At 38.4% G+C, this 25,884-nt stretch overlaps 1 protein-coding gene across 10 annotated transcripts in view; it reads right to left on the minus strand.

Moving 5' to 3' along the window:
• The window catches only part of LOC126416404 (START domain-containing protein 10-like), a 139,358-nt gene that overhangs the window by 41,089 nt on the left and 72,385 nt on the right, over positions 1–25,884 (minus strand). For all 10 annotated transcript variants that reach the window (XM_050084106.1, XM_050084108.1, XM_050084111.1 and 7 more), the window contains 2 exons: positions 8,278–8,425; positions 3,673–3,825 (listed from right to left, as the gene is read on the minus strand). In XM_050084106.1, coding sequence (XP_049940063.1) covers positions 3,673–3,825; positions 8,278–8,425 — 301 coding nt within the window. The remainder of the gene's footprint in view (positions 1–3,672; positions 3,826–8,277; positions 8,426–25,884) is intronic.

Below are 25,884 nucleotides of genomic sequence, written 5' to 3' on the forward strand. Positions count from 1 at the left end.
TCCAGTAGTCGCCGCACCGGCCGCACCAAAGACACCAGGAGAGGAAAGGTGGAGGGGGTAATGGCTAGTACATATAGGGCGCCGAGAGGAACAGCACAGCATTCGTCATGAACCACCTGAAGATGGCAGCGTGTACGTCTGCCGAAATATTGTGGAGAAATTACAACGCTACCCGGTCGGATACCCGAGAACTGTTCAAATATACATGGTGTTGCTACAAGAAAAGCAAAGCTTTCACACATGACATTGGTCTTTAAAGTTATTAAGCTGCAAGAGAAGCTAAGCTTTCGTATATACTGTTAATCTTTTTTGCGCGCGTTACACTTTCACATATATCACACATATGTGCCAGTAAAATTTTTAATAATGACATAAATCTCTGATCTTCAGGGTTCGAAATTCTTCTAAATGGCTTGTCATCAAACAGTTGATTTTAAAATGAGACTCAAAAGCTCTGTGATTTAATAAATTCTTGGTATATTCTTGCACATAGTTCAACTTACGTGAAAGGATATTTACTATGAAAGTAACGCTTTTCAAACCACTATTCGCAATATTTTCCCGTGACCCGTTCGGAATAGGTTCGTTTCAGCAGCTGCCAGAGAGCGCAGATAACAGGCGACACCACGTTTGGGTAGCTATCATGACGTAGGAAGCTTGTATGTACGTACTTGTAAAACATTGAAAGATCATACATTATGTCATAAAAGAAACAAGACATCAGAGGATACTCCAAGAGCATCGGAATTTCGTGGACCACACTACTGTATTACATCATGTTTGGTTCTTTATTACGGCTAATGCAATACGTTCTAGAAAATGAAAACATGCACTTGAAATGCAACGAACAGCTGAAACTAGCCCACAGTATGGAATTAAACACTTCGTTTCAAATACATTGACTGCCTCTGCGGAAAAGGTTAACAAAAGTCAAATTTCTTTAGCAAAGAGGCAAAAATAACGTCATTGTTCTGCAAGGCGATTAATGCTTGACTGTCAAAAAGGCGGAAATAAAGTAAAATCTGAAACTAATGACATATTTCAGCCTTCTGTAATTATGTGAATGTGTTTTAATTCACTTGATAGCTCCCAACCACAGATATCCATTTTGTTTTCATTTAATGTGAGAGTAAACGAAGGGGAAACAGCAAAATCACTAAATGTAAACACGGGTCACGTGGGGACTACCCACTATAACTCAGACTGCTCTGCACACCAACCCCGGATCTATGACATTTGCGAACCGGGTCAATACTAAAAAAAAATCGAATTTTCAAAATATGTTCATCTTGTAGTGCACATCTTTCTGAAAAGTCTGAAACATACAACATATGTATTCGAGGAAATGTAAGACATATTCTTTGGTCTTAAGTATGCCAAAGTGCAGTGCCACGCCTCTTCATAAAGCATTTTTCTACCGCACATCCAAACTACATTCAGAAGAGTGGAAACTGAAATGTCCTATGGTGCCTCTCCCGCTCCCAGTCGACCGGTTTGACATCATCCTGCCCCCTCTTTAAAAAAAAAAAAAAAAAAAAAAAAAAAAAAAAAAAAAAAAAAAAAAAAAAAAAACTCGCAATTAATAGCGGATGGGTTTATTTGTAATCGAGAGAACAAGAACTCTTCAGAAAATCTGAACTCTTTATTGCCTATTAGTTAATAAATTGCTGTTTTGTGTGACATAAAATTAAATATAGGATATATAAAACCAATACTGACAAGAGATAAGCAAGAAATTAAACATTTCTTCAAACCTTAGCTCCTAGCATTTTTTTCTCTCTAATCTTGCTGCAGCTTTCTGCGAATGAATCTATTATCTCATCAAAGTTCGTCAAACGTTTTGCTACATGAAAAATCGAAATGTTGTTATCTAATACTGAAAAAGCTATTAATACAAATAATACCCAAGACTGGTGTGGTTTCTTGATCTGATTAAGTCTATTTTGTCACTGTCTGCTAGATAAAACAAAATAGACCTTTCTAATATGGCAGAAATTTTGTAACACACCAAATAAATGAGACTGTTTGGCACAAATGGTCATTTTTATAAGACGACAGAATATAATCCACGAAGTACCAATACCAAATGCCTATAAGGCCTACTACAAGCAAAATGCTTTATGTTAGGAAATAGTTTCACATTTCATTCATACGCACCAGCTTCTCAAGCATGAGATCGAAAAGTAGTATTACGAAATTTTTATATAAATTTGGAATCGTCTCATTCTTCCGTAATTTGTGTGATGTCCCCGTTTCTTCTCCTTCCTCGTTCTAGCAAACAGTCTTGTCATCACCAATTCTGTAGCTATTGCTGCCACTGTCAAAATTTGTTCACCGATTAACTTCACTAACCCTGTCAGAATCACGAGTTTAGTTATTCCGTGATTATTTTCCAGTTGCTGCTAGCCGGAGACTGTCCTATTGGTCCTTACTAGTGTAGCGATCTGGCCCAAAATTTTGTGTCAAAATTTCATTTTCTTGGATACACTGAGAAGATAATACAGAATCTTTCTCACCTGTTATTCCTGTCAGTCATTTATTTCCATTCTGGTAGTCTGAATCTATGGATTTCGCTAGTAATTATAACAATACTGATCATTTGCAAACCCAATCAACCACTTAATCAGACAGCGATTGGCATCCATCCTTTTGGCTTTACTCCCTCAGCTCGTATAGCCCCATCCCCATCTCGTCTGCGGAAAGTTTACTTCTAGATGCGACGAGGTTTCTCCTCCTGACAGGGACATCACGTACACTATGCATGCATTCAAAAGTCAACTTATGATTCATTCAGAAATCAACTTAAAATTTGTTCAAACATGTTCAAAAACCAACAGGGAAGTGTTTCAAAATCAAATGAATAATCGATACACAAACGTGCGGTGGTTGCTAGGCGCTTTGTGAAACAATTTTTTTTTCCTCAAGAATATGAATTTGGCACCCCCTTTTCCTGGTAGCATCTAGCTGCTTGCTGCGACTGCTTGCACAGCCAACAGCCACCTTCCTGTAGCCAGAAGTGGGAGAATCTACTACTGAAACATGACTCAACAGTGCATGTGCCCGCACGTAACTGCTAAAACAAATTGAATGTAAACAGTTGCGACTTGACGCTCATTGGAAGCAATTTGTTGTTATGAAGCATTGCTTAGTCTTCATAAAGCCTTTGACACATTTTCAATTGGCAGACGATTGCATGAGCACTGTGTGTCATTGCTGTATATGGCGCATTTCCTTTGCAATTTCAAGTTTTTTTTGTTTTTTTCTCTCGTTTATGTTTTATTGTTGAAGTATCATTTTGCAGTAGCGGGATACAGTAATATCCTTTGTTAGAGTATCGGTTCTTACCAGTCAAAATTACAAAAATTTAACTGAAAACTAAAACAATGAAAAATTCCTGGAATTCTAAAAATATCCCGGGTTTTTCCCAGTTTTCTCCCGGATGAAAAAATTCCCGGGTTTTTCCCGGATCTCCCAGTTGTCCCGGGTCGTATACACCCTGAAGGAAGTAGTGGTAGTACAAAGAGCATAAGTCATATAGTTTATTGTTTTGCTGAAACATTAACTTTGGTACCTAGTGTAATTTACTATTTCCTTTCATTTTATGTGGCACTTGTTACTCCAGACACAGGTAAATTAAATCACTACACACCACTACTAGCACAATTTCCCTACCTGTAAGATAGGATGTTGCACGCACATATTCTTTTCTTGGTGGATAATTTTTGTGGTGCACAGAGTGATTTATGATATATTGTTCTTGACCTGTGTCAAGCCATGACCTCTGTAGTACAAAATCTCTATTCTTGAGAGGAGCTGGGCAAGACACTGAAATAATAAAAATAATAACAATCATAAAAGCTCATGGCAGAAATCATCAGATTGTAACTGGGCACTGGAAAGCACATTTTGGTGGCACCAAAATGCAATAAGCTATGCATTTCATAGTGATTCACAGATTATAAATGTAGGCTTCAATGTGGAAGGTACAAGAAACAGCTAGTGTGTCATTCAGAAACACACTGAAAACTGAGGAAAAGTACAATTATTTAGCAACAGGTAAAATAAATTCCAGCTAATGCAAACATTGACTCTGAAAACATACAAATAATTAAACAGATATTTAATTTAAATCTTATATAATAATGAAATAAACCCTCAGCAGGTGCTACAACTTTATAAAATTTAATTTTTATTCAAGACTAACCACTTTTGGGCATCTACATGCACCTTCAAATAGCAAAATTCACACTTGCTAATCACCACGCATTAGGTGCTGCTGAGTAGTGTGTGAAATATTTTTCTAGTTGATAGAACTTTCACTATATACAAATGCAGATGCTGATTGAAAAGCTAAACATACAAGGTAAATATCTCTGTTAAATAAATATCTTGCATTGTTATCTTACATGTAGATGCTGATAAATCGTAGCTACTTACAGAACATATAAAACACCTATTATGTTAAACAACACCATGGCTATCACAAACAGTTATAGCTTTCACTTTCTGTTTTCTCCAGAAGGGTTGTCAGGGATATTCTCTCCAATGTTTCAGCAGATACTTGGCAGTTTGCTTTTGTTGTACATAGATGGAGTTATTCGTAACTCATACTGCTCATTATATATTTCATACACCCCAGTGTCTATAAACATCAATTTCTTTCTCATTACAAATATTTTAAGTGCAGTTTTGTATGTTCTGTATTTATTAACAGTATTCCTATATGCCTCAGGATATGTCCTATCAATTGATCCCTTCTTTTAGTCAAACTGTTCCATAAATTTCCTCTTTCCTCAGTTCTATTTAGTACCTCTTAATTCGCTATTTGATGCGCACATCCTATCTTCTGCATTCTTCTGTAGGGCTACATTTCAAAACCTATTCTCTTCTTGTCTGAACTACTCATCATGTAATTTCACTTCTGTAAAATGCTACACTCTAGACAAATATTTCTACAAATTTATATTCAATATTAGCGAATTTCTATTTCGCAAATATGCTTTTCCTGCTATTGCAAGTCTGCATTTTATATCTTTCCTACTTCAGTTATCATGAGTTATTTTGCTAGCCAAATAGCAAAACTGATCTATTAATTTTAGTGTTTTGATTTCTAATTAATTCCTTCTGCACTACCTGGTTTAATTTGACTGCATCCCATTACCTTTGTTTTACTTTTGATGATGTTTATCCTACAAACTTCCTTCACGGCTATATCTATTATGGTCCCCTGCACTTTCAAGTCCTTTGCTGCATATGACAGAACTACAATGTCGCTGGTAAATCACAAAGTTTTTATTTCTTCTACCAAAATTTAATTCCTTTTCCAAAGTTCTCCTTGTTGCTCAATATATAGACTGCATAACATTGAGGAGAGGGGTACAAACTGTCCCCCTCCCTTCTAAACCACTGGTTCCCTTTCATCTCCTTCAACTCTGGTCTGGTTTCTCTACAAGATGTAAATAACCTTTTGCCCCTGTATTATGCACTTACTATCTTCTGTTTAGCCCACTCGACACTGTCAACAGTTTTCTCCAAATCTACAAGTGCTATATATGTAAGTTTGCCTTTCTGTAATCTATCTCCTAATATAAGACACAGGGTCACTACTGCTGATCTTCCCCAAAGTCAGTATTTACACTACTGCTGATCTTCCCCAAAGTCAGTATTTACAAGCTTTTCGATTCTTCAGAAAAGAATTCATGTCAGTATATTGCAAACATGGCTCATTAAAGTGATAGTTTGCTAATATTCACCCCTGTCAGTATCTTACATTTTTGGGATTGGAATTTATATTATTCCTGAAATCTGAGTGGGTTTCATCCATCTCATATATCTTGCACATCAGGTGGAATAGTTCTGTCACAGTTAGCTCTCCCAAGGATATCAGTTGGAATGTTGTTTACTCCAAGGTTCTTGTTTCAACTTAGGTCTTTCAGTGCTCTGTCAAATTGTTCTTGTAGTATCATATCTAATTTCTCATCTACCTTTACTTCCTCCTCCATTTCCATAATATTGCCTTCGGGTTCATTTTCCCTGTATAGCTCTTCTCTATATTCCTTTCACCTTTCAGATTTCCCTTCTCTGCTTTGTGCTGGCTTGCCTCCTGTGCTTTTTGTATTCATACAGGTGCTTCTAATTTCTCCAAAGACCTCTCTAATTTTCCTATAGGCAGCATCAGTCTTTACCTTAGTCATACATGCTTCTACAGCCTTGCATTTGTCCTCAACCCATTCCTGCTTTGTAATTTTGCACTTCCTGTCAATCTCCTTTTTTCAAGCATCTGTATTAAATTTTGTCTGTTTAATTTTCTCCTTAGGTCAACTAAACTGAATGTCTCCTGTGCTATCCATGCATTTTTACCTGACCGTGCCTTCTTACTTATTTGATCCTCTGCTGGCTTCACAATTTCAACTCTCAAAGTTATCCATTTGTCTTCTATTGCATTCCTCTCTCATTTTCAGTTAATAATTGCCTAATGCTTCCTCTAAACACTCTGGTTCTTTCAATTTATCAAGGTCCCATCTTCAATTTCCTACTTATTTGCAATCTCTTCAGTTTTCTTTGAAGGTCATAACCAATAAATTATGTTCAGAGAGTACATCTGCCCCTGGAAATGTCTTGCAGGTTAAAATAAGGTTTCAAAATCTCTGTCTAAGCATTATTATGTAAGGCAGTGCCTCTTCAGTTTATACAGCCTTTTTACACAAGTCACAAACCAAGTGCTAACAATGATTAAATTATGCTCTGCACAAAATTCTATCACATAGCTTCACATTCCACGCATTTCCTGCGGTCCATGTTTTGTAACTATGTTTTCCTTCTCTTCCTTTTTATACCATCGAAATCCAACCCCTTATCATAATTTAACTTTAATTTTCCTTAACTACCTGAATAATTTCTTTTAATTCATCACACATTCTTTCAAACCCCTTTGTCAGCTGTGGAGCTAGTTGGCATATAAACTTTCACTACAGTAGTGGGTGTTGACCTTGTGTCTATTTGGTTACAATAATGCATTCACTACATTGTTCTTAGTTGATTACTAGATTACCCACATTCCTATTTTCTTTTTTATTATTATACCTACTCCTGCATTAACACTATTTGATTTTGTATTTTTAACCCTGTACTCATCAGACCAGAAGTCCTTTTTTTTCTAACCCCCCTCCCCCTCCTCCACCAAACTTACCAGATTAAGAGGTTTTGTGTGCTTGTTTTATTTTTATTGATGATGGTATTCTTCTGAGCAAATGCCATATGAAAATGCAAATGGGGGAGTATTTTAGCTCTGCAGTATTTTATCTGACAGAATGCCTTCAGCATTAAACCGTACAACAGAACTCCATATTCTTGGGAAGAACAGCTACCCTAGTTTCCCATTGCTCTTAGCAGCGTGCAGTATCAGAACAGCAAGGCCATGTTGGCTCATGTTACAATGCCAGATCAGCAAATGATTCAGACTGTTGACCCTGCAGCCTACTGAAAAGGCTGCTGCCCCTCTGCTGCCATGCCCCTTCGGGAACCATCTGTTTGTCTTGGCACTCCCCAGATGCAAATCCATTGTGTTTGCATCAATATAGTGGCTGAGGCATGCAAATCACCCCACCTTGGCAAAGTCCATGGTTCATGGGAAAGGGGCATGGGCTACACAAAATACAGAAATGGAACAGGAAGGGGAAAAGTTATAGTGGTACTCAATGCAGAGTATGGATGTAAGATACTGCCCCACAATGCTGCAGGTAGCAGATAATATCCACTTGTTTTTATTTACAATAAAGTTTACAGTAACATTAACTTCCTAGAAGCAGTTAGCAGTATATTACGATTTACTTCCTAGGAACTGCATGTCTACTAATTTTCTTTAATTTCCTTTGTGTCATCACATGATTAGAGACTGTCTAGTTTTATTTTGATTAAAAAATTTCTTAAAATCAAGTACACTGTTTCCATTGTTGGCAGGGCGTGGGCAGTTACAAAAAACCCTCTCACAGCACAGCAGCAGATGACACGCCTTTGACACCACCCATTGCCTAAAAGATGCTTAAGTGTGCCTGTCAGCACTAGGATCAAACCTACATGGTGGCAATTGCATCAAACTAAAGGGCAGTGTCTGCCATTAAGTATGTTACAAAATTGCAGGATGGGTGGAAGTTGACCCAAACTTTCAATAAAAAAGCAAGAATGGGGTCAGTAATGTGCATTTTCCTTCAAAAGACAGAAGCAGAGATAAATCTAAATAAGTATTTATTGAAGAGATCAGGACAAATTAATACTTACTTGCATAATATCCAACATCATTATTGGGATTCAGGTAACCAATATCATGAGATTCGATCATATTCAAATCCCAAATTCTTCTATAATCAGGATCATGCAACACATCATACAAGTCAAGAGGAACTACATCAGCAAAAGTTGTCCACACCTTCAAAAATAAATACATAAAATAAAACAACTTTCCAGATGATGTACATGAGTTATGAAACAGTAGAAGAATGTTGTATATGGACATTTCTCCTCCTTAATCTCAAATTATCTCCACTATATTTTCTCATCCACATTTCTCTCCTCACTGTTGTTTTTCCTGTGTGCCGACTTGTACTTCCCACCTGTTTTACAGGTTAAGTAAAGTCACACCCCTCTGTCCTAATCAACTCACTCATTCATAGTCACACAATGAGTTAAATTTTATTTACAAACATATGTTTCAAAATGTATTATCAAAATGCTATAACAAGAAAATCTGAAATAATAGAGCAAGATACTGTGTAGGGTTGATCATGCACTGAAAGTAGATGAGCCAACCACCCTGTGACTACAGTAATTAAATGTACAGGGTGAGTCACCTAACGTTACCGCTGTATATATTTCGTAAACCACATCAAATACTGACGAATCGATTCCACAGACCGAACGTGAGGAGAGGGGCTAGTGTAATTGGTTAATACAAACCATAAAAAAAATGCACGGAAGTATGTTTTTTAACACAAACCTACGTTTTTTTTTAAATGGAACCCCATTAGTTTTGTTAGCACATCTGAACATATAAACAAATACGTAATCAGTCCCGTTTGTTGCATTGTAAAATGTTAATTACATCCAGAGATATTGTAACCTAAAGTTGACGCTTGAGTACCACTCCTCCGCTGTTCGATCGTGTGTATCGGAGAGCACCGAATTACGTAGGAATCTAAAGGGAACGGTGATGGACCTTAGGTACAGGAGAGACTGGAACAGTACATTACGTCCACATGCTAACACCTTTTTATTGGTCTTTTTCACTGACGCACATGTACATTACCATGAGGGGTGAGGTAAACATACACACGTGGTTTCTGTTTTCAATTATGAAGTGGAATAGAATGTGTCCCACTGGAAACGCGTATGTGGTATCAGCATGATGGTGCACCAGCACATTCAACAATTAACACTAGGCTGACCCTTGACAGGATGTTCGACGGGTGTTTCATAAGACGTGGAGGACGCATAAATTGGCCAGCCCGTTCTCCTGATCTTACACCTCTGGACTGTGGGGTACGTTAAAGGAGAATGTGTACTGTGATGTGCCTACAACCCCAGAGGATATGAAACAACGTATTGTGGCAGCCTGCGGCGACATTACACCAGATGTACTGCAGCGTGTACGACATTCATTATGCCAGAGATTGCAATTGTGTGCAGCAAATGATGGCCACCACATTGAACATCTATTGGCCTGACACACTCTATTCCACTCCGTAATTGAAAATGGAAACTACATGTGTACGTGTACCTCACCCCTCATGGTAATGTACATGTGCGTCAGTGAAAAAGACCAATAAAAAGGTGTTAGCATGTGGACGTAATGTGCTGTTCCAGTCTCTTCTGTACCTAAGGTCCATCACCATTCCCTTTGGATCCCTACGTAATTTGGTGCTCTCCGATACACACGATCGAACAGCGGAGGAGTGGTACTCAAGCATCAACTTTAGGTTACAATATCTCCGGATGTAATTAACATTTTACAATGCAACAAACGGCAATGATTACGTATTTGTTTATATGTTCAGATGTGCTAACAAAACTAACGGGGTTCCATTTAAAAAAACGTAGGTTTGTGTTAAAAAACATACTTCCGTGCATTTTTTTTATGGTTTGTATTAACCAATTACACTAGCCCCTCTCCTCACCTTCGGTCTGCGGAATCGATTCGTCAGTATTTGATGTGGTTTACGAAATATATCCAGCGGTAATGTTAGGTGACTCACCCTGTATATATACATTATTAGACAATGGAAAATCCAGGATGGTATTTAACAATATATCAAAAGGAAAGTTGCTACTCAGCATACTGCGGTGATGCTAAGTCGCAGACAGGCACAACAAAAAGACTGTCACAAATAAGCTTTCGCCCAAAGAGAGAGAGGCTCATGGATTACAGCATTCAAAAGTGTAAACCAGGATGTACAATAATCTCCAATGCATACACTTGTACTGGCTACATATGTAAGGTTGCTACCCAAAATTTCTATGTTCCCCTTAACCTCGCTTCCTTCTCTTGGCATTACAGACTGCATATTCTGAATTAGTCTTTCAGCCATGAACATACGCAGAAAAATTTCATGCATACATGAGGAATAAAGCAGATAGGGAGAAACACTATCATTATTTTATTCAGGTGATTGAATACAATATGGACGCTGCCCACGGTTACTGCAAGAAGCTCCTGGAAGGAAGAGAGAATGGAGCCACACAACAGCAATTGCAACAGGTCTAATCTGCTGATGCAGTAAAAACCCACTTCACAGTACTGAGCAGTTACGTCGGACCAGAGGCATCTACATGGCTACTCTGCAGATCACACTTAAGTGACTGGCAGAGGGTTCATTGAACCATCTTCACACTAATCCTCTATTATTCCAATCTCAAACAGCACACTGAAAAAAAGAACATTTATATCTTTCTATGCAAGCTCTGACTTACCTTATTTTAATACGATGATCGTTTCTCCCTATGTAGGTCAGTGTCAACAATATGTTTTCCCATTCGGAGGAGAAAGCTGGTAATTGAAGTTTCGTGAGAAGATCCCTCCATGACTAAAAATGTCTTTGCTTTAATTATTTCCATCCCAAATCCTGTATCACGTCTGTGACACTATCTCCTCTACTTCTCTACAATACAAGTGTTCTGCCTTCTTCTATGAACTTCCTCAATGTATTACGTTAATCTTATCAGGTAAGAATCCCACACTGCATAGCAGCACTCCAAAAGAGGACAGACAAGTGTAGTGCAGGCAATCTCTTTAGCAGATCTGTCGATGTATTCTGCCAATAAAATGTAGTCTTTGATTTGCCTCCCCCACAACATTTTCTGTGTGTTCTCTCCAATTTAAGTTGTTCATAATTGTAATTCCTTGGTATTTAGTTGAATTTGCGGACTTTAGAGTCGACTGACTTATGATGCAACTGAAGTTTAACAGATTCCTTTTAGCACTCACATGGATGAATGCACACTTTTCATTATGTAGGGTCGACTGCCAATTTCTGGACCACCTAAATCATTTTGCAATTTGTTTTGATCTTCTGATCACTTTACTAGATGATAAATGCCAGCATCATTTGCAAGCAACCTAAATCGTTTATAAAGATAAGGAACAGCAGAGGGCCTGTAACACTACCTTGAGGAATGTCAGAAATCACTTCTGGTTTACTCAATGAATTTCAGTCAATTACTATGAGCTGTGACCTCTCTGACAGGAAACTATGAATCCAGTCACTTAACTGAGACAGTATTCCGTCAGCATCCAATTTGATTACAAGCTGCTTGTGAGGTACAATGTCAAAAGTCTTCTGGAAATCTAGAAATATGGAATCAAATTGAAATCCTCTGTCGACAGCACTCAACACTACATGTGAGTAAAGGGCTAGTTGTGTTTCACAACAACAATGTTTTGAAAATCCATGTTGACTATGTGGTAACAGACTGCTCTTTCTAAGGTAATTCATAATGTTCAAACATAATGTGTGTTCCAAAATCTTCCTACATATCAGTGTTAACGATATGGGCCTGTAATTTAGTGGATAACTCCTATTGCCTTTCTTGAATATTGATGTGATCTGTGCAACTTCCCAGTCTTTGGGTACAGATCTTCCATCGACCAAGTGGTTGCATATAACTGTTAAGTATGGAGTAATTGCAAGAGCATAGTCTGAGAGGAATCCAACTGGTATGTAATATGGACCAGAAGACAATTTTATTAAGTGGTTTAAATTGCTTCATTACTTCAAGGATACCTACTCCTAAGTTATTCATGTAATACCACCAGTGCAGCTGAAGGCTGAGCTCCTGTAGGGTCAGTGCCCTGATTACAACACGGCCAAGTCAGAACACTGTTATGGGTTACATGATAGAAATCACTATTCTGGCACAAGAGTGGCCAGCAAAGCCCATGTAAATACCTCTCATTTTTAAATAAATATACACAGCCTGTCAGCCACCACCTAAAAGGAGAGGGGTGCACCAGCCTACAAGGCGACAAGGTGACTAAGGTCTTCAAACTGTTGCCACCAGATTCTACTTCTACTAGCAGTAGGCCTACCAACTGCATTAAATCCAATGCTGATGAGTTAGCACCTGCCTACCAGTGGGTCTCCTGTGAGCCAACAATCTGATGCTACCGGCCTCCACCCTCGGCAGCCTACAGTTCGGACCCAGGGCAGTGCAGCTGCTCACTCGTCTTGCCTGTCATTTGTCTGTTGACACACACTAACACTTCTCACCGCTGCTTCCATGTGCAGGCATTATAGCTGAAACCCATTTTACCCACACTGGGGAATTAGCAGGATTCTGAGCACTTCACCATGCTATAATCTGGGGCCATCAAGCTGGCTTCTGTCTGCATTGCGAGTTCCTACAGCAGCAAGGTTAGCACCTTGCTGCAGCTGCTGAACTTGAAGTGCTTTTCTTGCAGATTTAAGGTTTTATGTAGCTGCTGGCTTATACTTGTAAATGAAGCTGAGTCAGAACTCTTCATGAGATCTGTCGCCCAACATGAACTCTGACATATTTACCTTTTTCTTTTAATCAGCTTGCTGTAATTGATAATCTTGAAGTAGAAGTCCGGCTAATCAGTTCCTCTGAAATCTACATCTACATCTACAATTATACTCTGCAAGCCACCCAATGGTGTGTGGCGGAGGGCACTTTACGTGCCACTGTCATTACCTCCCTTTTCTGTTCCAGTCGCGTATGGTTCACGGGAAGAACGACTGCTGGAAAGCCTCCGTGCGCACTCGAATCTCTCTAATTTTACATTCGTGATCTCCTTGGGAGGTATAAGTAGGGGGAAGCAATATATTCGATACCTCATCCAGGAACGCACCCTCTCGAAACCTGGACAGCAAGCAACACCGCGATGCAGAGCGCCTCTCTTGCAGAGTCTGCCACTTGAGCCTGCTAAACATCTCCGTAATGCTATAACGCCTACCAAACAACCTCGTGACGAAACGCGCCACCCTTCTTTCGATCTTCTCTATGTAATCCGTCAACCTGATCTGGTACAGATCCCACATTGATGAGCAATACTCAAGTATAGGTCGAACGAGTGTTTTGTAAGCCACCTCCTTTGTTGATGGACTACATTTTCTAAGGCCTCTCCCAATAAATGTCAACCTGTTACCCACCTTACCAACAATTAATTTTATATGATCATTCCACTGCAAATCGTTCCGCACGCATACTCCCAGATATTTTACAGAAGTAACTGCTACCAGTGTTTGTTCCGCTATCATATAATCATACAATAAAGGATCCTTCTTTCTAATCCCATATGTAGCTGAGGAAAGACTTGACCTCTTCACATCCTGCAGCTAATATTGGAGCAAAAGATGGTAACTTCTACTCATATCACAAAAAGGTACATCCACTATTTTCCTTGTACAAACACACATTTCCTTGAATGCGTGTACAGATTATTAAAGTGACTAGTGAATTAGAGTAAAACACCAACTTTTATATCACATACACCTCTAAGGCACAGCATAACAATCCAGATTACAATATATTTCATTTGCTACACAACCATCTTGTCTTTTGTTTTCATTCTTGGAGGGTGTGGTTGTTCTTTGATGGTCAAGCAACTGCCAAGCCGCACTGCCAAAATGAAAAAGGCCCTGCCCCTGGCAGGTGAAGCCATTTATTTGTTGTTACATCTTGCCTTTTTCTCATATTCCACACCTCACATTTAATGTCTGCTCATACGAAAACAAACACTCCCATACAGTATATATTCTGCGATTAACTCCCTACTTAATACTATGCTACCACGATCGTCTTTCCTTGTACTACATAAGGAGTGCAAAATGTCGTTTGCGTAAACGGCATGTAACACTTCATATTCCCCCACTTAAAGGAAAGATGACAGGACCTCTCATAATCTCAAAAAAAGATTTGATTTCTCAGGTACATACAACTGTAAACACCAAATTACTTAAAAACACTTGATATTATTTCCTTCTTTCAAAAGGAATAAAACTTCATTTTTAATAACACATCTTTTCAATTTTGTTGTTTCATTTTAGGTAAATTGCACTAAACAGTGTTAGTCTATTTCGTGTATCTCCATCTTTTTTACTTCACATTTTATATGATGCAAGAAACTGACCCGTAATGACAAGTCTTTCTACATAGTAAGATATCATATGTCTATCATGTCAGCTTGCTTATGGTTTTTTATATTTATTTATTTATTCAACAATGCATTGCCTTCAAGCCAGTACACTTAAGGGTTTCTTGTTTACTTCTTGTATATGTACATAGTTGGTTACCTGCTACTCTTTCTCACATTATTAGTACCTGAGGAGTTGGTTGTTGGATATATGGATAATATTTGATTTCTAGAGTCAAAAGTTTTGGAAGAAATGGTGTGGCAGTGATGGTGAATAAGAATGTACAAAGCTGTATTGAAAGTGTGATATATATATCAGACAGGATCATAATCTTAAACCTAAGATTTCAAAAAGAAATTATACAAGTTATCGAGATTTATGAACCTCAAGTGGGATGTAGTGAAGAAAAGATGATGGACTTTGAAAATGAGTTGTTTGTTGTTGTTGTGGTCTTCAGTCCTGAGACTGGTTTGATGCAGCTCTTCATGCTACTCTATCCTGTGCAAGCTTTTTCATCTCCCAGTACCTACTGCAACCTACATCCTTCTGAATCTGCTTAGTGTATTCATCTCTTGGTCTCCCTCTACGATTTTTACCCTCCACGCTGCCCTCCAATACTAAATTGGTGATCCCTTGATGCCTCAGAACATGTCCTACCAACCGATCCCTTCTTCTGGTCAAGTTGTGCCACAAACTTCTCTTCTCCCCAATCCTATTCAATACTTCCTCATTAGTTATGTGATCTACCCATCTAATCTTCAGCATTCTTCTGTAGCACCACATTTCGAAAGCTTCTATTCTCTTCTTGCCCAAACTATTTATCGTCCACGTTTCACTTCCATACATGGCTACACTCCATACGAATACTTTCAGAAATGACTTCCTGACACTTAAATCTATACTGGATGTTAACAAATTTCTCTTCTTCAGAAACGTTTTCCTTGCCATTGCCAGCCTACATTCTATATCCTCTCTACTTCGACCATCATCAGTTATTTTGCTCCCCAAATAGCAAAACTCCTTTACTACTTTAAGTGTCTCATTTCCTAATCTAATTCCCTCAGCATCACCCGACTTAATTAGACTACATTCCATTATCCTTGTTTTGCTTTTGTTGATGTTCATCTTATATCCTCCTTTCAAGACACTGTCCATTCTATTCAACTGCTCTTCCAAGTCCTTTGCTGTCTCTGACAGAATTACAATGTCATCAGCGAACCTCAAAGTTTTTATTTCTTCTCCATGAATTTTAATACCTACTCTGAATTTTTCTTTTGTTTCCTTTACTGCTTGCTCAATATACAGATTGAACAACACTGGGGAGAGGCTACAACCCTGTCTTAATCCCTTCCCAACCATTGCTTCCCTTTCATGTCCCTCGACTCTTATAACTGCCATCTGGTTTCTGTACAAATTGTAAATAGCCTTTCACTCCCTGTATTTTACCCCTGCCACCTTTAGAATTTGAAAGAGAGTATTCCAGTCAACATTGTCAAAAGCTTTCTCTAAGTCTACAAATGCTAGAAACGTAGGTTTGCCTTTCCTTAATCTTTCTTCTAAGATAAGTCGTAAGGTCAGTATTGCCTCACGTGTTCCAGTGTTTCTACGGAATCCAAACTGATCTTCCCCAAGGTTGGCTTCTACTAGTTTTTCCATTTGTCTGTAAAGAATTCGTGTTAGTATTTTGCAGCTGTGACTTATTAAACTGATAGTTCGGTAATTTTCACATCTGTCAACACCTGCTTTCTTTGGGATTGGAATTATTATATTCTTCTTGAAGTCTGAGGGTATTTCGCCTGTTTCATACATCTTGCTCACCAGATGGTAGAGTTTTGTCAGGACTGGCTCTCCCACGGCCGTCAGTAGTTCCAATGGAATGTTGTCTACTCCGGGGGCCTTGTTTCGACTCAGGTCTTTCAGTGCTCTGTCAAACTCTTCACGCAGTATCATATCTCCCATTTCATCTTCATCTACATACTCTTCCATTTCCATAATATTGTCCTCAAGTACATCGCCCTTGTATAGACCCTCTATATACTCCTTCCACCTTTCTGGTTTCCCTTCTTTGCTTAGAACTGGGTTTCCATCTGAGCTCTTGATATTCATTCAAGTCGTTCTCTTATCTCCAAAGGTCTCTTTAATTTTCCTGTAGGCAGTATCTATCTTACCCCTAGTGAGATAGGCCTCTACATCCTTACATTTGTCCTCTAGCCATCACTGCTTAGCCATTTTGCACTTCCTGTCGATCTCATTTTCGAGACGTTTGTATTCCTTTTTGCCTGTTTCACTTACTGCATTTTTATATTTTCTCCTTTCATCAATTAAATTCAATATTTCTTCTGTTACCCAAGGATTTCTACTAGCCCTCGTCTTTTTACCTACTTGATCCTCTGCTGCCTTCGCTACTTCATCCCTCAAAGCTACCCATTCTTCTTCTACTGTATTTCTTTCCCCCATTCCTGTCAATTGTTCCCTTATGCTCTCCCTGAAACTCTGTACAACCTCTGGTTCTTTCAGTTTATCCGGGTCCCATCTCCTTAAATTCCCACCTTTTTGCAGTTTCTTCAGTTTTAATCTACAGGTCATAGCCAATAGATTGTGGTCAGAGTCCACATCTGCCCCTGGAAATGTCTTACAATTTAAAACCTGGTTCCTAAATCTCTGTCTTACCATTATATAATCTATCTGATACCTTTTAGTATCTCCAGGGTTCTTCCATGTATACAACCTTCTTTCATGATTCTTAAACCAAGTGTTAGTTATGATTATGTTGTGTTCTGTGCAAAATTCTACCAGGCGGCTTCCTCTTTCATTTCTTAGCCCCAATCCATATTCACCTACTATGTTTCCTTCTCTCCCTTTTCCTACACTCGAATTTCAGTCACCAATGACTATTAAATTTTCGTCTCCCTTCACAATCTGAATAATTTCTTTTATTTCATCATACATTTCTTCAATTTCTTCGTTACCTGCAGAGCCAGTTGGCATATAAACTTGTACTACTGTAGTAAGTGTGGGCTTCGTATCTATCTTGGCCACAATAATGCGTTCACTATGCTGTTTGTAGTAGCTTACCCGCATTCCTATTTTCCTATTCATTATTAAACCTACTCCTGCATTACCCCTATTTGATTTTGTGTTTATAACCCTGTAGTCACCTGACCAGAAGTCTTGTTCCTCCTGCCACCGAACTTCACTAATTCCCCCTATATCTAACTTCAACCTATCCATTTCCCTTTTTAAATTTTCTAACCTACCTGCCCGATTAAGGGATCTGACATTCCACGCTCCGATCAGTTAATGAGTTAAAGAACCATATAGAGAGTGCTAATACAGTGATGGGAGATTTTAATGCACAGGTAGGCAAAGACAGGAAGGGATTTGAGCAAGTGTTGGGAGGTTTTAGATATGGAGGCAGAAATGAAGAAGGGGAAAGACTCCTGGATTTGTGCCACAGGAATGGAATGAAAATAGCAAAGAGCTGATTTATGAAGAGAGAAAGTCATGTTATCACCAGAGACAGTTTGGATGGAAGAACCAAGAATTTAATTGATTATACTCTAGTAAATAGGGAATATGGAGAGGAAGTAACAAATGTGAAGGTAATTCCAAGTGTGAGTGCAGACGTAGACCATAGATTACTGGTGGGACAATTGAAAATGAATCAATGTGTGAAGAATAGAAAACACAAGAAAGTGATGAGGATATGGGATTGGAAACTGAAGGTGAGTGAAAGTGCTGAGAAACATAGAGAATTAATCACACAATAATTTCCAAAAGAAGTTTTCTGCGATGCAGGAAATGAATGGAGTTTATTCAAAGACCCTTTAGCCGAAGTGGCACAAAAAGTATATGGTAGAACATCTGGAAAGAAAAAAGTAAGACAGGCAAGTTGGTGGCATGATACCACAATCCAAGCAGTTAGAAGAAAAAAATGGAGCATGGAGAAAGTGGTGGAAAACTAAAAATGTCAAAGACAATAAAAGATATATAGAGGAAAAGAAGTGCAAAGAAATAGTGTAAACAGCAAAGAAAAAGGCGTGGGAAGAGTTTACGAAAAAACTTGAAGAAGATGCGAAGAGCAATAAGAAAATGTTCTATAACATGATGAAAAATAAAAGGAAAGCTTCTGAAGTACCAGTAAAGATGGAAACAGAGGATGGTACTGTGATTGAAGATCCAGGGAATATAAAAGATCTCCGGAGAGAACATTTTAAGAAACTGTTAAACACCGAGGAGCATTTACACTAGGAAACAACAAATAATGGAGAAACTGAGAGAAGTTGGGAAGCAGAATGAGGACAAATGCTGTGAAGAAGATGAATGGGGGGAAAGCCCCAGGACCAGATGAAGTATCAGTGGACATGATAAGAGCAGCAGGTCCAGTGGGAATGCAGCGGCTGTATCAAGTGTGTGGAGAAACAGTACAATACCTGACAATTGGAGAAGAGGAGACATTGTTCCCATCTTCAGAAAAGGCAATAAAAGACTTTGTAAAAACTACAGAGGAATAACTCTTACGAGTCATACAGCCAAGATTTTTGAAAGAATTTTACTAAATCGAATAAGTGAAAAGATAGAGAAGGAGCTGAGTGAAGAACAGCATGGGTTTAGGAAAGGAAGAAGAATGATCAACCTGACATTTTCCATCCGTCAACTGATGGAAAAAACTTGGGAGTATAACAAAAGGGTGATAATGGTTTTTATAGACATAGAAAAGGCATATGACTCAGTTGACAGGGAAAGACTGGGAAGAAATGAAGAAGATAGACATAGAAGATGGACACATTAATGTAATAAAGCCAATGTACAGAGGACACAACTGTACAATTAGAACACCATTGGGGAACTCCGAATACTTCGAAATAAGACAAGGACTTAAATAAGGAAGTATTCTATCTCCTGCACTTTCTAATGTTGTGATGGAGGGAATGAATAGGGCAGTTAAAGATATAGTAAAAGATAAAGACAAAAATATGCTTTTTGCAGATAATGTGGTAATATTTAGGGATTGATATATCTAGTGATGGAAGAATAAACCAACAAAATTAATAGGAGGTTGCAGAAGGGAGGCAATTTCTACCAAACAATAAAACACCTGATTTGGAATGAGGAAGTTTCAGAAAAAGCAAAACTCCTTATGTATAAGAGTTATTACCTCTCTATTGTCACCTATGGAGGAGTAACATGGACAATGACAAAAAGGGACTGGAGCAGACTGCAAGAAGGGGAAATGAAATTTCTCAGAGTAGTTAAGGGAAAAACAAGAATGGACAGAGTAAGGAATGTAGATATTAGAAAGGACCTTAAACACAAAAGTATGAAAGGAGAAATTGAAAAAAGAGATTAAGATGGTATGGGCATGTTAAGAGCATATGTGGGCAGAGACTTCCCAAAATTATGGAAGAACTACAGATAGATGGAAAAAGACCTAGAGGGCACCCAAAAAGTGGTGGAAAACAGGAGTGAGAATATCTGTGGAAAGCAGAGGTGTGACCTGGCAGCATAAGGACGAAGAAAAGTGGTGGGAGGACTGAGCCAAATGGAGAGGACTTGTCAGCACCCAGATCTGACAGTAGCTGGAGTGGGATCCGGATATAGATAGAGTCAAATCTCAGAAGAGGCTCTAGTCACAAGTGTGGAAAATTCCTGCTCCAATCATTTTCATCTACTATCAGTTAAGTCTATCCGATTGTAGAACTAATTGGGAGAAAACTTTAATATTGTGACCACCAGTCATTTTACAGCTTCGTACTTCTGTATTCACTGCACTTACACTTTTTCTAAGGGCAGTCACTGTGTAAAACCTCCATACCATTTTAGGTGTGTGTGTATCCTTATTTCCCTAAAACAAAAAATAAGGTCAGTCCCTCAATGGATTCACCTGACCAAGGTATAGACCATCCCGTCTGTGGGTCCGTCTAACCTTACATCTCTCCTACCTATATTAAATTGTAAAGGTCATTCTTCCCACAGATTCACCTGACTGAGGTAGAGGCATTCCTCCTATGGATCCGTCTATCCTTTTCCTCTCCTATGCCTCATCCACTACTTGTGTATGCACCATTTTAACTTCATCAGTAAACACAGTTACTAGTCCCCTTTTTTCTCCTCTAAATAGTAAGTTTCTCCCGTAATCGCTTTCTGCTAACATTACCTCATTGCTCTCTATCTAAATATCTTAACCCCTCTCTTCTACCTGCTTTTTTTTCCTACTCTTGTTTATAACACACATAACATCACTATGTACACATACTTCTCACACTTATGTATATTGATAAACTGCTGTTGGCTTCTGTCTCAGATTCTTTGGCAGACATTTGTCTGACGATTATTCTGATGTGTCGCCAGCATTAATGGCTGCAACAGTCGACCAATGCAGGTAGCAAGAGTAGAACAGCACCGCAAATAACCGCGGAGAAGCTCTTGGTCATTGGTGTGCCAAGTACATACAGTCTATGGCCACAAGCTCAGCTCCAGTCCACCACCAGCAAACAAAGCTGAAGCTTTTACAATGTCAGCCACTTGTGCTGCCAAAACATCAGAAAAACCATCAGCCAAATGTCGGCCAAAGAACCCGAGACAGAAGCCAACAGACAGTTTGTCAACAAGTTGCCACGAAAGCCTTAGCAATCTTGCTTCTACTGACAAACTTTCAGCTAATCAGCTAATCCTTTACTTTCTTATAATTACTAGATTTAGACAATAGAAAAGATTTTATTCCAAGTATTTCTTATCAATATGCTAGGATAAAGTTAGCACTCCATCTCCTGTACTTAAAATTTATTCCTTATGGACCTACTTCTTGTTGAATGCCAGTTATCAAACCTTCTTGTTCTCTTCTTAACTCTTAAGATATTGTGTCTTAATCGGCTACATGTTTTGGCACACCATTGGTTTGTCCTGCCTTCCATCTAGTACCTGGACTCTTTTCCCCTACAACATGTGTTGTGACTAACATGTGTCACTTACTTAACCAAAAAAAAAAAAAAAAAAAAAAAAAATATTATGATGTATCCTATTAGTCCACTGTCATCGTCACACATGAAATACCCGTTCCAGTTGCTCGAATCAAATGCTTTGTAAATTCTAGAAGTAGTTCGATTTCAAAGAGAGTGATGCAGATAAATGTATCTTCACTGAGGAAGTTGGAAATGATCAGATCTTTTTCGCTTTCTTTGTGGATGACAGGCTGTTGATTGTGAAAAGCAAAGAATACCTCAAGGTCATCGTAGAAGAAACAGCAAAAATATTTGTAATAACTGTCTCTGAAGTGAAAGTGTTTTGCAGAATGGAAATTAAGCAAACACAGAAGAAAAAGTGTTGCCTCTGCACGAAAAAGCATATGTAACACGAATCCTGGAATGTTTGACTTGGAAAAATCGAATCCTGTATCTGTTCTGGTGGATTCAAATGTGAAACTGTACTCAGGGGATGAAAACGCATCAGTTATAGCAAAATTTCCATACAGGGAAGCAACTGGTTCACTTTAATTTATCACAGCTGTTAGTCACCAAGATCTTGACTTCATAGCGAGCAAATACTTGAACAATTATGATGAGAGTAATTGTCAAGCGGTGATACACATTTTCAAGCATGTGCAAGGCATGAAAGACTTTGGTATATAATACAGAAAGAGTGAAGACGAGACGATTCTGGTTTGAGTACAGTGACTTAGATTATGAGGGAGATATAGAGAAACAAGGTGGTCGAATGACCATTTTGTTTTTCTGTTATCAAATGGATGGATAATGTGGTACTCTTAGTGTCAAAGAATGGTAATATTGAGCACCACCGAAGCAGAATATGTGGCAGTCAGCATAGCAGTAAAAGATGTGATATGGCTGTGAAATCTGCTACATGATTCAGAAATCAATTTGATCAAGCAAACAAAACTCAAAATGGATAGTCAGAGCATGATAAGTCATGTTGTTGTTGTTGTGGTCTTCAGTCCTGAGACTGGTTTGATGCAGCTCTCCATGCTACTCTATCCTGTGCAAACTTTTTCATCTCCCAGTACCTACTGCAACCTACATCCTTCTGAATCTGCTTAGTGTATTCATCTCTTGGTCTCCCTCTACGATTTTTACCCTCCACGCTGCCCTCCAATACTAATTTGGTGATCCCTTGATGCCTCAGAACATGTCCTACCAACCGATCCCTTCTTCTGGTCAAGTTGTGCCACAAACTTCTCTTCTCCCCAATCCTATTCAATACTTCCTCATTAGTTATGTGATCTACCCATCTAATCTTCAGCATTCTTCTGTAGCACCACATTTCGAAAGCTTCTATTCTCTTCTTGTCCAAACTATTTATCGTCCATGTTTCACTTCCATACATGGCTACACTCCATACGAATACTTTCAGAAATGACTTCCTGACACTTAAATCTATACTGGATGTTAACAAATTTCTCTTCTTCAGAAACGCTTTCCTTGCCATTGCCAGCCTACATTTTATATCCTCTCTACTTTGACCATCATCAGTTATTTTGCTCCCCAAATAGCAAATCTCCTTTACTACTTTAAGTGCCTCATTTCCTAATCTAATTCCCTCAGCATCACCCGACTTAATTAGACTACATTCCATTATACTTGTTTTGCTTTTGTTGATGTTCATCTTATATCCTCCTTTCAAGACACTGTCCATTCCATTCAACTGCTCTTCCAAGTCCTTTGCTGTCTCTGACAGAATTACAATGTCATCGGCGAACCTCAACGTTTTTACTTCTTCTCCATGAATTTTAATACCTACTCCGAATTTTTCTTTTGTTTCCTTTACTGCTTGCTCAATATACAGATTGAACAACATCGGGGAGAGGCTACAACCCTGTCTTACTCCCTTCCCAACCACTGCTTCCCTTTCATGTCCCTCGACTCTTATAACTGCCATCTGGTTTCTGTACAAATTGTAAATAGCCTTTCGCTCCCTGTATTTTACCCCTGCCACCTTTAGAATTTGAAAGAGAGTATTCCGGTCAACATTGTCAAAAGCTTTCTCTAAGTCTACAAATGCTAGAAACGTAGGTTTGCCTTTCCTTAATCTTTCTTCTAAGATAAGTCGTAAGGTCAGTATTGCCTCACGTGTTCCAGTGTTTCTATGGAATCCAAACTGATCTTCCCCGAGGTTGGCTTCTACTAGTTTTTCCATTTGTCTGTAAAGAATTCGTGTTAGTATTTTGCAGCTGTGACTTATTAAGCTGATAGTTCGGTAATTTTCACATCTGTCAACACCTGCTTTCTTTGGGATTGGAATTATTATATTCTTCTTGAAGTCTGAGGGTATTTCGCCTGTTTCATACATCTTGCTCACCAGATGATGATAAGTCATAAAAAATCCCAAAGTTCATAAAAGATCGAAAGACACTTATAACCAATATCATTATCAAATAAGTTCCAAGTTAAAAAACAAAATGCAGACATTTTCAGCAAACAACATAGCAAAGTTAGGTTTTTGATGTTGTGCACAAGTTTGACTATTGTCAGAAATAGATTTTAAGATGCTCAAACAGTGGCAGCATTGAAATTGAAATGTTATGTCCACTTTTAAAATCTCCTGCCTAAGATATTAATAGTGTCACAGTTACATTTCTTTTGATGTTCCTTGGATGCAGCCACTCTTAGTTTATTCATTGTGTGCCCGTCATTCAATACACTTTGCTTTATATTAAGACATAAAAACAGTAGTTCCTTCATATTCCAGTGTCTGAATTCAAATGCCATAAACCTTAATAGTTCTCGTCATTTGTTGCTGTTTGTGCAATTGGTAAAGGGTTCATCACAAGGGGAAATCCTGGCAGAAACACTGTGAATTTTAGCAGCAGAGGTAGCTCGGTTGCAAGCAGACAGAGGGTTATGAAGTCTTTTAAAAAAAAAATAGCCAAACAATTTGTAATGCATGCCAAAAGCAATAATTAGTGATATTTGGTTTGCAGCACTGCCTCGTGCATTACCTTCTTTGTAACCACTTGCTTTTGGGGTGTTGATATCTCATTTAGTTTTTGTGATATTGTTATTTAAGTGCAATGTGCGTAAGTGTTAATGGTGATTTTTTAAAATTACATTTTTCCAAAGCAATGATGCAATGGAAAAATTTTGTGTGCAACTGGGGAAAACTTTAATAGAAATGCTTCTATTTTTGAAACAAGCTTACAGAGATGATGCTCTGAGTCATACAAAATGTTATGAATGGTTTTCTTGATTTAAAAGTGTTAATCAATCAACTGAAGATGATCCTCGACCAGGAATACCTTCCCGTTCAACTGATAACACACATATTCAGAAAGACAACAACCTAGTGAGTGCAAATTGACAACTGACTGTCAAAGAAATTGCAGAAGGAGTTAGCATCTCAACTAGATCATGCCATTGTAAAAACTGAATGTGCATCGAGTTACAGCAAAATTTGTTTCTCGTTTGATGACAGAACAACATCAAGAAAATCAAGCAGACACTTGTCAGTAATTCATCATGACTGGCTCATTCAAGGAAACACCCATGCAAAGGATCAGAAAGCATGCCAGTCTCGATCCAATGTCAAAGTGATACTCACTGTTTTCTTCAACTTTAACGGAATTGTTTATTTTGAATTCTTGCTTCAAGATGAATCAGTGAACCATGTGTACCACCAAGGCATTCCGCAACATTTACATGAAAAAATTCACAACAGAAGACTGAGTTGTGGCAAGACAATTAGATTCTTGCACCACAGCAATGCCTCCACTCAATTAGCTTTGTCAATTCATCACTTTTATGCCAAAAATTAGATGACTGCCCTCCTTTAGCCTCCTTAATCACCAGACCTGCCTCCTTGTGATCACTTCTCATTTCTGAAGTTAAAATCAGTGCTGAAAGTATGCTGTTTTCAGAGTACTGATGACATCAAAGCAAATTTGTTATGGACCTTAAAGGCCATCTCAAATGAAGCTACTCAGGATTGCTTTGTGAAACGGAAACACCACTTGGAAAAGTGTGTGACTAGAGGAGGGGAGTACTCTGAAGGGAATAAAGACCAACAGTGTGTAAAATTAATAAAACAATTTAATTTTTTAAATTTCAGTTATGTTCTGAACAGACCTTCTATGTCTAAGGAAATAAAGGCTATAGGAGCAGACAGGACAGTGAATGTGTAGATCAAGGAATAGGACAGGGCTTTGTGCTGCAGTATTGCGTCAGTGTACGTGGAGAAAAGGCAGAAAGAATATGATAAGTGGTGGGTTAAAAATCAATGCAAGTAAGCT

The sequence above is a fragment of the Schistocerca serialis genome, chromosome 8 (assembly GCF_023864345.2).
Source record: "Schistocerca serialis cubense isolate TAMUIC-IGC-003099 chromosome 8, iqSchSeri2.2, whole genome shotgun sequence".
In the NCBI taxonomy this organism is placed as follows: Eukaryota; Metazoa; Arthropoda; class Insecta; order Orthoptera; family Acrididae; genus Schistocerca; species Schistocerca serialis.